Here is a 12,686-nt window from a genome sequence, read left to right on the forward strand (position 1 = left end):
TGACACAACAACAATTTTGAACTGTAGAACAACTATCAAAGCAAATGTGCTTCATGTGCTTTGCTGCCAAATTCTGGAGTTATATTCATCAATCATGATCATGACTACATTCCTCATTCTGCTTCACTCACTCTCTATGTAGATGATGTTGTTGAATATATTGCTGGATTTGTAGCGAAAAAGCTGAAAGATAAAATCAAGTGTGAACCATGCAAATATGCACTGAAAGGGGATATATCAAATTCTGCTTTCTTGAACAGGAAAAATAAAGGTGAACTGTGTATTGCCTCTCAAGACGTGGTACATTTATGTAGAGCGGGTGAAAAAGTGTGTGGGCAAGATGTTTTATTGGATGTGAATACTTCAGTAAACAGTCTCCTAATACCAGCTCTGCAGAATGCACACAGAAATTTTCTGTGCTACATGACCATTCTCTTGATTCACTACCTTTTGAGAACCATGTACATCAGCTGAAGAAAGCTGTGCTCACCGAGTATTTAAAAATAAGGTTGCATCATGAAGCTCGACTTTTAAGTGATAACTTTCATCACACTCGTGTAAGAAGTTTCCACACTAAAATGGTACTGTTCAAAAATCAGTAATATTCCTTCATAGTTTATTTTGATAATATTTCCTGTAATGATGTTTTCTTAACTTTATGAAGTGAATTGCTATGTTGAATTTGTTCTGAATGTTTACTGTATTATTTTGAATAGTTGTATATTTAACTGTAAACTTGGTGTATTGGAGTTGTGGGTTTTTCTGCTTTTCATTCAGTTGCTTACTAACTTAGTTTTTCTTTAGGTGTATCAAAGGTGTTAACATGTCTCCCCACATGTTTATATACATTATGTCATACAGCATAAGATTGACATTACTTTTTCAGTGGTGCACATTTTAGTGTAATTACTACAAGACCAAACTGTAAATAGAAGTTTATTAGGTAAAGTGCAAAAATGGAGGCATGTCACCTTAAATATTAGTTGAACAAATATGGATAATCTAAGTAAATAATTTATTTTGCACTAAAGTAGTATTGTACCATATAACAAACTACAAACATTTACGTTTGACGAGGTATACTGACCACAAATATATTTGCTATAAAAGTTGTGCCACAGTAGCAGACATACCTGTGCTGAAAATGAGGTCATATAAGTTACATGTAGGGAGAAAACTCTTGTCAACTATTTATAAAACATTTGTAATTACTATCACTCAAAATGAAGTTTTGTTGTGATGAGTCCTAAATAAATAGTACATAGGTCATTGTATATTTTGTTATTCCAAAGAAGATTGTAATTTCATGTTGCTTATGTAAAAGAATTAGGACAAACTTTAATAATTCAGTAAAAAGCTATTTCAGGTTGAAGGTATTTCAGTTCACTTATTGGGAGTTTGTCACTTCACAACTTTTCTTGGATTAACAACCTTGTACACCATGATGTTATTACGATTATTTTTCAAATAAACATGTATGTTCTTTATACAATACAATGTACAATTATCTCAGAAGCTAGCATTCAATGGCTTGGCTCTTAGGTTATGCCCTCAAAAACTCCTCCTAACTTATCATTGTCAATATTATTTGATCAACAAACGTGTAAATTAAAACATTAGAATGTGTATCTATAATAACTACAGTAAAACCTTTTTGTTGCGACCCCATTTATTGCGACCACCTCTCTATTACAACCCGATTTCGAGGAACCGTGAAAAAATTGCCGAAAATCCGAAGAAAATCGGACAGAAAATAAGTTTCTTGTGGTGAGTAGCGTGTTACTGCATTTCTCTTGCCGAGTGCTGTATTGCCGTAGGCAGAGCATATCTAAAAATAGATACCACTTCCTGTCGACCGCTGTCAGCGCTTAACAACCCCCATTCCACGTCCCTTTGCCGGAAGGGTGCAGATAAAGGTTTTTGTGGCAACGTGTTTACGTTTAGCTTTTTGCGAGTGTCTAGTGTGGTACGCAGTTAAGGCAAAGCTACCTGCTGGATTTATTTTGATTTTGATTACTATCGGTTTACAATACACAGTGACCGACTGGATTTACGCCCACCTCGACTCGTTTTAACTGCCGCAGCGATGTTTATTTTGACAGCTCAAGCAATTATCTTTTCCCGTGGGTTGATAGAAAAAGGTCGATTCACCCAGCATAAAAATAAAGGCTACGCCACTTATTCCCCACGCCCACGCAGGAAACACACTGGCTGCTGTCTGTCTCCCCCGCATTTATCTTTCTTCTAACATTCCACGTCTCACCTCTCGCGTGAGCAATAACCAAGCGACCACGCATTTGGCCGCTGCCGCCAGCCAGCCGGGCGAGCTTCGTGTGCGCCCACTCGCGTTGCAGAACCTACTGCTGCCATATTATTAAAGGAAATGTCCCATTATTAGGGCTACAATTATATGGTGAATCGCGAAATTTTCCGCGAATTTATATGGAAAATGCGACAAAAGCGATTTTTAAGAAAAACCGCTAAATAACACCGAAATTACACAGTACAAGTCTCTTATATTATAATGTGAAAAGCTTGATAATCAAGACTTGCCCGGGTCCTGGTTGATAAGCTGGAAGAATTTCCTGCCTTGCATTTCTATGTGCTTCCTCTAATCAGCTTTAGGGCGCCGTCTGGTCAGCGTGTGTGTTAGTGAAGCGGGATGATAAGAGCGATGCTAAATGGTAGTTCTAGCGCGGTAAAATATCTAAGTGCAAGACTCTGAACTAGCGTGCAGTCATCTCGTTCCCGTCAGATAACTGTGAAATTTGAGCGGTGACCGTAACATTATATGGCGGAAAAATAAAGATAAAGGTGTAATGCATTTCCCTCTGATACTTTCAAGAAATTTGTAACTGGTTTTTTACACCTAAAACATTGAAAACATGCCTTTTAGCCATTTTATCTCCTCTAAATCCTCTTGATCCGATATCAAAAGAACCAGTTGGGCATTAACAAATTCTTAAATGCTATTTGTCAACAGACTCCAGTCGGAAATCTAGTGTAGTTTGGAAATCGCGTAGGTTTTCCGTGGCTGTGCGCGGCACACGACTGTAGTTGCCATGCGTCACGCGCCAAGAATGTTGTCCGGCAGGAAGGGCGAGTTAGTTCATTTGTGGTAAAAATGAATACTTTTACGGCCCTGCTAAATTTTTCCATTAAAGAAATTTTGAAGTATCAGTGATTTTCCAGCGGAAATAATGTTGTGTAACTAACAAACAAATTGTATCAAAACAATTAACGGTAAATGGCTGTCGCGGGGGCCCTTAAAAAATTTTCATTTTACCAGAAATGGACTATACAAACCTGGCTTTCGTCGCACGCAGTTTGGAGAAGGGGAGGAAGGATGTTGACAGTATCACATGCCAAAGGACGATGAGGGTGGAGGGGGAGAGAGACACGATGGTTTGTATGCCTGGGAGGGATGAACCTTGAAGTCTGGACAAGGGAAGGAGAGGTAAGCCATATGACGTCATGCATCCGCCGCCTGTGCTGCCGCCAGCCTGTCTAGACGAGATTCCCACGCTCCCACTTACGTTGCACAAGCTACTGCTGCCGTATTTTTAAGCAGAATGTCCGATTTTTTTCTCTCTTCTTATACGAACATTAGTACGATTATTATAAACCCACACAAAATATATGCTGCGTGTTAAATAATGACTTTTTATAACCTTTTATTGTGAGTTTTACCATTTTTTCCCCAATTATTTTTGTTTTGGTGCCAAAATATCAGATTTTTTTGACGGTTCCTGAGAATGTATTCGTAAAATCACTGCTTCGTTAAATCCGGGGTTCGTGACATCGGAGTTCTAGTGTATTTAACTACGGCAAGCAGAAAACGTACATGTAAACTAACCAGTAAAAATAAACTGTCTTTTGACATATTTTCTTTAGAGGTGGCCTGTAGGGCAACGGACTTGTCATGAAGGTTGAAGTGGGATTAAAGCAAAGCCGTCTAGCATTGTGAGTGACAACATCCTGCCATTGTACTGCTGGTTTCTTAGCGGTTTGAGAAAAGGGGGGAGGGGGGGGGGGGGTTGAAATAAACTGAAAATTTCGGAAAACATCTATTACGACCCCCCCTCTATAACGACCCTACGACCCTATTCCTGGGAACCGTGAGGGGTCGTTTCAGAGAGGTTTTACTGTATCATATGAATATATAAGTTTTCCAACTTCTATGCTAATTTTTTTCATGGTATGTAAATTTTGTGATCATTTGTTACAAACAAAATAAATCCATGCAAAAGCTTTGTTTTTCCAAATATGTGAATTCTACAAAAAAAAAAAATTAGTTGTCTGTAAAGTCGGTTTACGGACGATAGTTTAACGTGACGTCATAACAAAACATTGATGAAATGATTGATCCAGAAGAAAAAGAAATATTATATTCGGCCTGAGACTGAGCCGTAATAGGTTTTTGCAACCAAACCAGTTAGGCATTAAAAATATTATATTCTTTGAGGAAAATTTTTTTTTTAAATTTTTCTATCTTTTGTATGATAAAATCTACCTCTGCATACTTTTATGAATAAAATTGATTAATTTTTATTGAATTATCACTATTTTGTATGGATACAAAGGAGTGAAATGAAATGTACAGTTTAATTAATAAATTTAATTTTATTTGCATTCATTAAATCAAATATATTTATTACTTTTGAAATGTTGCGTGCGCCGTATTTATTTTTACAAGTACAAATAATTTTATTTAAGCTGCCGGAATTTGAACTGACAATCTTTGGATTGAAAGTCAGCTATGTTAACCGCGCGCCCACGAGGCCATACTTAAAATGTTGTAGTTTCAGATAAGATATTATATATATATTTATAAAAATTTTGTTCACGGTAGGGGAATAATATTATTTAGTTTTTATAACACGATTTTATAACAAATACGCATCCCAAATACACCAAACTTATTTATAATGTGTTACAATATTTTTTAAAACATTGTGCAAAAGATTCCGGGCGTAATTTGAATTATTATGTGTAACTGTAAAACACCATTGTTGGTTCAAAACGTATGTGAATATTCAACATTACTTTTAAATAAACGTACCGATTGTGCTGAAAATCGGTGGACGATAGTTAAATTAGGTACATAATATTAATAATTCAAACGATGAAAATATGATTGAAAAGTCAAATCGATGGTTGTTCCAATCAAGTGGAAGAGAGATGCCACGCATGCGTACAATGCGCAAACAGGACACATCCATAGTGGGACATCCGTAGTGGGACATCCGTAGTGGGACACTTTTTCGTGCGTGCAGCCGGCGTTCCATCGATTTATTAGACGTTGTCACGTCAATAAATTTATTACTTGATGTATCTTGTATTCAGTTGGTAAAAAGTCATGTTTGAAAACAAATTATAGAAATGCCCAGCCTTACATACGTTTATACAGACAATGAGAATTACTTGAATATTTAATTTAATAGATACGTATTCTGCTTTGAAGTTAGAAAGGGTCGGTTCACTTCCCTGACTATGAATACGATCCAGTGCATCAGAACACTTTTTCAAAGCCCCACAATTTCACTCCTTTTTTCTGTACAACCCCACATTACTTTTGAAATAAATATATATTTTAAAATACATTTTTTGCTAATCCGTTGAAAGGCGTGGAGAAACAGGTTTTTTCTGCACTCTAATTACTATACATTCTCTCTCAAGCTGTGGACTTTGTGGAATACTTGCAGTGGTGAAGGTGTTGCGATCAGCCCTCGAATGCCCGTGAGAACATTACTCGCGTGTCCGCCTCCAGGGCAACACGACAGATGGGGTTTGGGCCCAGAGGGCCCTGCCGGCATCACACCTTGGTCTCTACGTGATGGGCGAGGGCCGCCTCCCTCAGCTTGTCGCCGACGCCGTCCCCGGGGTCAGGCGTCACAGCCAGCTTCTTGTCCATCTCGCACAGCAGTGACGCTCTGCAACAGCATCAGCCTTCACCCCGTCAGCCAGCAGCGCTCATGCCCCCAGCTGCCAATCACGCTCTCCTCACACAACCTGCCACCGTGTTGTCAGGCAGCCATACGCGAGTTACGCAACAAGGAAACCATTAATATTATTTAATTAACACTGAAAGTACTGTATTTACCCACAAAACCTGCATACAGGTCACACCTTTAATTTTGGGCATAAAAATCTAACATTTTCACCATAAGGGGTGCCCTTGAAAAAGAGTTCCATGGACACAAGTGGAAAGTCTTTGTGTTTATGTATCAGCTGGCGTGTAAGAAATACAGCATTGGCTTTGACCCTCAGTTCTTAATTCGTCTATTTACTATTGGAGATTGTGAGGCGGCCAACTTCTCCTCCCCCATCTCCCATAATTACAACCCCCCAATTTCCGCACTACCTAACAAAATAAAATACAGGAGAAAACTGCTAATTTTTATACCCTTGTTTCCCTTTCGCCTAGTATATTTTTTTTTAACCGCCTTTTTGCCGCAGAGAGAAGAAGCCGGCATGTGACATGTCTGATGCGCTGCGAGGATGAGGAGAGGAGGGGAAAATCTAAAAATAAACCAGCCAGAGGAAGAGAGCAAGAGTGTGTGTGCATGTGTGTGCACATGCGAGAAAGCATGTGGCAGTGTTGACGGTTCTCCATCCCACTTAGATGTAAATGTCCCGTGAACTGGCACCCTCCCAAATTACCGTGTCTATCTTGACAGGTGTCCATGAAGAAACTTTACCGAATCATTATTGTTTTTAAATAAGATTTTCCATGCTTTCAACTGAACATATCATGAAAACTGCAGCCATCACTGGTTCCTCCAGCCTCGTGGTAATGTGAGAGCTAGTTTTTGAAGAAAGAACTCACAAAGAGTAGCTTGCCACCTATTCTCTCTCAAAGGTATGGGTAAAGAAATAAAATACAATGGATGAAAGGGAAATTAAAGGTATAAAAAATAGCAGTCTTCTCCTTTGTTTTGTTAGGAAGTCCGGGAATTGGAGTGGTCTTTAAAATGATGAGCGGGGTGGTGGTGAGGGAGGGGGGGGGGAGGTGAGTGGCCCGCCTCACATCCTCCCAAACTAAGGTCAATGCCAGTGTTGTATTTCTTACGTGCCAATAAGCTGATAAAAGGTACACTTCACTTATATCCACAGAATCCTAAAGAAGACAGATATATGCAGGGGTGACCCTTCAGCGGTTAAATGTGGTAAGTATGTATACATTTTTCACTTTCCAGTGAACTATTTTCTTCAAGGCAAACGAATGTACCGCAGAACATTTAATATACTCTATAATGTTCAATCCATTCCACGTTCTGCCTCTCTATTAATCAATATTTACCATGGTAGTTATTGCTTACAAGCTCTTGACATGCATCATTAATGCCCAGGAATTCTAATGCTCTTTCTAAGTTTAAGGGGAGAGGAGAAATTAACACCCTGGTTCTTTCAGTAGTTATGCATGACTCCAAATACATATTAGGCTATCAATCACTAAAAGCTAGGCCTCCTCCACAACCATGGACGACCACACGAGCCCCGAGGGATGGCAGCGCACGTATACTGTCAGTTACCGGTAGGCCTCGTAGCGCATGACGATCTCTTCCAGCTCCTGCTTGTATAGTCTCGTCAGCATGGCGTTGAAGCAGTCCAGCTCCGCCAGCCGGAACAGCTCCCACTTGAGCTTGTGGTCAATGTCCTGCGAGGCCCGACTGTACACCGTCAGCCAGATCGGGATCTCTGCAAGGATAAGCACCCAAACATGAATCTCTGCACAGTGTATTCAAGCAATGCAAGTTCTACAAATCAAACAAAGTGTTCATATGTTGAAGCTCATCTGGTGAGAGAACTAATTTTTCCCTACAGCATTTTTTGTTTGTTTTTGTATTTATTATTAAAAATGAACAAAAGGGGCTAGTGTTTAAAATGGTGTATTCTGCAGCTGTATGTATGCTTGTGGTTATGGCTGATATAGAAAATAAATACTTTTTTGAAACCACCTATCCCTCACTTAGCACAACTAATTCATTCCAAAAAATGCTCATGTTATTCAAAATCGCATATTCTGAAGCATTAGTTTCCATAAATAGCAATGCTAATTTACTTAATGTGTTCCCAAATTATGTAGGAAAAAAAACTTTACATAATATAAATGCACTGAATAAAACTCAAATATAAATATGTCACACCATTTATCTTTTTATGCCTCCCATCGCACTTTGTATGACAAATACGACACAGTGTGACGGGAGATACATGGTTATGTACTTTGTCGTTATTTGGCTGGCTGACTTGCCCGTCCGTGCGTGACCTTCAACTCACGTTGCGTACCTTTCCAAACCATAATTTACTGACAGTGAAACCGATATTACTTTCCGGATAATTACATTTAAATTTTTCAAAAATTAAAGTGCTTATTCGCGTATCACCACCTGGTTTGCACCAATCCTGTCAGGCCAATGATAATTTTTTTTATTGCAACCTTCATTTAACAACCTTTTCCACGTGAATCTGATCATTTCTGTTCCGGTTTCTAATGTCAAATATATTCCCGCTAGTACAACCAACAGCATCAGACTTATATAAACTTTTGGTAAGAGTCCTTATTTCAAACATTTGTGTGCACAGTTGACTTGCTTAAAACTAAAGTGCGACCAACATAAGCATGGCCTTCATGACAATCTGCGCGCCGTAATACTTATAGTTTTGTCTCAAATACTTGAACACTATGCATTATGAGTGATCAAGCACGTACAGTTACCGGCAGCTGAATGGGCAGATGTTACTTTTGTTTGAGTGAATTCCCTGCCACTGTTTAGACCAAGTTCACGGCCTGGTTTGTGGCCAGATGACAACGGTACGGCAGGGCGGCATCCGCGCGCACGTAAAAACATTTCGTCCTTTACACTCCATAGCAGCAATTTAACATACCATAGCTGATGTTTGTACTACAGCCGATAGCATAGTCAGACCTGCGCACACATCAATTCCCCTCTTGTTTGGCTAACTGTATCTCACAGCACATCTGTTGTTTACAGAAGTTGAAACAGACTTCATGGCATCATGCCCGACTTTTTTTTTTTTTTCCTGCGGAGATTTCATGCTAACTGAAATTTACAGACGTGCTATTCAAGACTGGGGCAGTAAAATTAACATCACGCTAAATTAATCCGCCCAATCTGAAGACGTGCTAAGTGAGGGATAGGTGTAACAGCCACAGTACTTTTCCTTGAGTCTTGACAAAAATTCCATTATGAATGCTTAAATGCAGTGAATTTTGTTGGTCGTCCATTCATTTAATGACCCAAAACATACCAAAAAAAGGATAGCAGAAACACTTCCCACTAGCCTCAAATTACATTACACAAATATCCTTTAGTGGAAGCATTTCATATTTTTGAATTTGATTCTTATTTAATTTGACCTGGAAGACTAACACCTTGAATTAACGAATATTCGAAATTGCATACTTCATGGGTTTGTCGTACACCAACGTTCACTGTTGAGATGAAGTAATTTAGTGATATAAATAACATTTTTTGATGTTTTAATGAGACTTCATAATCTTTTTAAACATACAAGTATTCAAAGTTTTTTTAACAACTATTTCACTAAACAGTAACGGAAAAATCGCGTGAACAATTCTGAAACTTCACATTTGTCATTCAAACTTGAAAACAAAATATTATTTGTATTTATTTCGTCTCACCAAATATCATTATCACATGCACCAGAAGTGGAAAATTAAATAAATAAATAAATAAATAAATAAATAAATAAATGTCAACAACTATGGACTGTATCACCACAAAACACGGACACTCCATACCATTGCGGTAGCAATTTCAAAAAGTAAACGTCATAGTTTCAACTGCATACAAATTGATAGTTACAATCGATCTAACACCATGTGACACAGTAGCAGCATCCTTGCTGTATGTATCTATGACAAAACAGATGTTGCAACTAAAAAAATAATAAAATAAAGTATATAATGGTTTAAAATTCCAGATGAAATTATCAGAAATGTTATTTTTTATATTGCTACACCAATAACTTGAATGAGTCAACAATGCATACTCATGAATAATTTGGGTTTAAATATGTAAATATGAGCTCATTTTATTTAGGAAAAAGGCATAAAAAAAATGTTCACGACTTTTGTGTAATGGATTGCATTGGATTTCAAGGTACTAATTTTGGTATTCACGAAAATTTTCTGGATCAACATATAGAATAGCAGGTTCTGACAAATAAATCAAATACCGTTTTTTATCGCATAATTGTCGCACATTTTATACTAAAATCAAGTTTGAAAAGTAGAGGTGTGACATATACGCGAGAAAAAAAAATTTTGTTAGGTAAAGTTATTCATAAAAACAAAACCCATTCATGTAAAGTACGCTTATTTAAAAAGTGGAGTATATAAAAGCACGCCAAACAATTTAATTAATATGTCAAGCAACGAAAAGCTTTCTTCAACTTTAAATAGAAAAACAAAATGTGAATACGAGCCTGAACTAACACATTACTATCGTCATAGTACACACCACGAAAGAGTATGGGCCAACAAATGTAGTTAACTCAGCTCTCGACTGAGAGCGCGTGTTGCATGCAATCGGCGCGATATCGGTATCGATATTTGACTACGTGTCTGCGCTCTATACGGGAAGCAACATAACCAAACATGAATGATGTTAACTAGCGCTTGCTAGCATTTTTATAAGCGGTACACCACGTCGACGCAGACACTGATTATGGTTATAACATTTAAAAATGTCTTTAAAAGAAAATTTACACATCAGACAACTTTGTATTTCCGTTAATTAAATAAGTTAGAGTAATGGCTGAATAAATATTAGATTTATACTTTAAAACACATTGTTTTATACGGAGAAGATATCTGCACAAAGCGCTTGGAATCTAATAGCGGGACCAAAAACATCATGCGACGTTTACGCGAGAGGTTTTTTTATCCAAATTTTGATGCCCTTAAATAAAGGTGCGACGATTATGCAAGTACAATGATTATGCGATAAAACAGGGTAGGAACTGAAATGAAAGTTTGGTTGGTTAGGTTAGGTTAAAATAGGTTAACTGCATAACTCAAAAATTATTGTAGGTGACTTAACCGAACTAACCTTTCACTTTATATTATTTGTCTAATTTTTCAGAGGTAGTTTCATGATGTAAAAAAAATTTCTTAATGGTATTTTAACTATCATTCTTACTATTCGAATATGATAATCATATGCGAATACGTAATTTGGTATTCATATTCGTATTTGATTCGAACTAAACAACTGACATTCGCACAGGCCTCGGTTTTACGGCGACTAGCCAACAGAAGCACGGCCGGCCGGCACGCACCCTCGGTGAGGAATGGGTTGGCTGGCACCAGCACGCTGTGGGGGTGGAAGTGCGTGTGGCGTGGGGGCGTGGCCATCAGGCGGGGCTGGATCTCCAGCTGGTAGCGCACCTCCGGCTGGTAGATGTAGTGGGGTGCGCATGGGTGTTCGTATTGGGCCTGCCTCGTGATGTGGCTGCGATCAAACAACTAAACTATCAGGCCTCTTCCCTCAGCTGTCGTAGAAGCATCTGCGCCCAGGGATTTTAATAACTGTTTGGTCTTCAAATTCTTTAGTAATGGACAATTTTGGATTAATACATAACAGTTTTTGATAAGACACAGATTATTGAATATTCTTGAAAAAAAAATTACTGGATAAAACCATTTTAAAGAAATTCATAAGTGATTTGTAACCATTATCTAACAATCCAGACCTCTGGCTCACTCAAAATTGGTATAGATTACACAAACATAAAAACACTTGAAGAATTTGTTGGATTGGAAAATATTAGGGGTGTGCAAGGATCTTTTTTTTTTATTTTAATTAATTTTGAAAACGAAGATCTAATTCTTTGACAAAATCGAAGGCAAAGATTACTTAAATATTTTGCTACATTAAGAAAAATCCATCGATACAACGTTTGAGTGCTTGCGTAGGTGTTTTAAGAGCTCATCCTGCATATCACACACTAAATAAGAACAATGTAGGAAACATTTAGCACATTAACTAATTGCCAATGCTTGTTAATAAAATAAAAATTGCAAAAAATAAATTACTTTTATAATAGCTAAATTAACTTATGTAGCAGCATTTGAAACGTAAAACAAATAACAATTATTGCCTCTAACTAAGCTTCATTTCAAAAATCTTGAAGCCCAGGCTGAGATGAAATTTCTGACACATCATAATTTTTTTTCTTCTTTTTAATGTAAAGTATACAGCACCCAATAAACATTAAAAAAATCTCCTAATTTTAGTATTAAGAATCTTGTTGTCTCTCCCTCATATTTATTATCTACAGCTTAAATGAATTGAATAATTTTTAGTCACACATGCATTTGAATAAAATCTTACTCTTCTATACATAAGCATACAACTGCAGCCTAGTTTTAAAATTGTGCTGAAAGTTCTGATACATTTATGAAAACAAAGAAAATTAGTCTCCGATTAAACTTTGACTTTCCAAATCTTTTAAACCACTAAAAAATACTATTAAAATTTCGTACAAATATTGCTTTAAATGATTAATGATGAAAATGAAGTCTATCGAGAACCATTACTGATTTAAAATGTTTTTTCTTATCCTTAACAAAATATTCATACTAGCACAATGGCAGCCATATTCCTTACACAACACTGTTCCAAATTATTCAC

The 12,686-nt window shown here is 37.4% G+C and overlaps 1 protein-coding gene across 10 annotated transcripts in view; it reads right to left on the reverse strand.

Annotated features, from left to right (window-relative positions):
• Nucleotides 1-12,686, reverse strand: part of LOC134530877 (scaffold protein salvador) — a 66,824-nt gene that overhangs the window by 34,585 nt on the left and 19,553 nt on the right. For 7 of the 10 annotated variants that reach the window (XR_010074885.1, XR_010074884.1, XR_010074886.1 and 4 more), the window contains exons 9-11: nt 11,332-11,504; nt 7,536-7,701; nt 5,822-5,933 (exon numbers count right to left, since the gene is read on the reverse strand). Coding sequence is in view for 6 of the 10 variants with exons in the window: in XM_063366148.1 (XP_063222218.1) it covers nt 5,822-5,933; nt 7,536-7,701; nt 11,332-11,504 (451 nt within the window). In the remaining 4 variants the exon portion in view is untranslated. Of the gene's footprint in view, nt 1-6; nt 5,950-7,535; nt 7,702-11,281; nt 11,505-12,686 lie in introns of those variants that run through there. The other 3 variants (XR_010074887.1, XM_063366149.1, XM_063366152.1) reach the window with 3 other exon arrangements.

Source organism: Bacillus rossius, chromosome 3 (assembly GCF_032445375.1).
Source record: "Bacillus rossius redtenbacheri isolate Brsri chromosome 3, Brsri_v3, whole genome shotgun sequence".
Classification (NCBI taxonomy): domain Eukaryota; kingdom Metazoa; phylum Arthropoda; class Insecta; order Phasmatodea; family Bacillidae; genus Bacillus; species Bacillus rossius.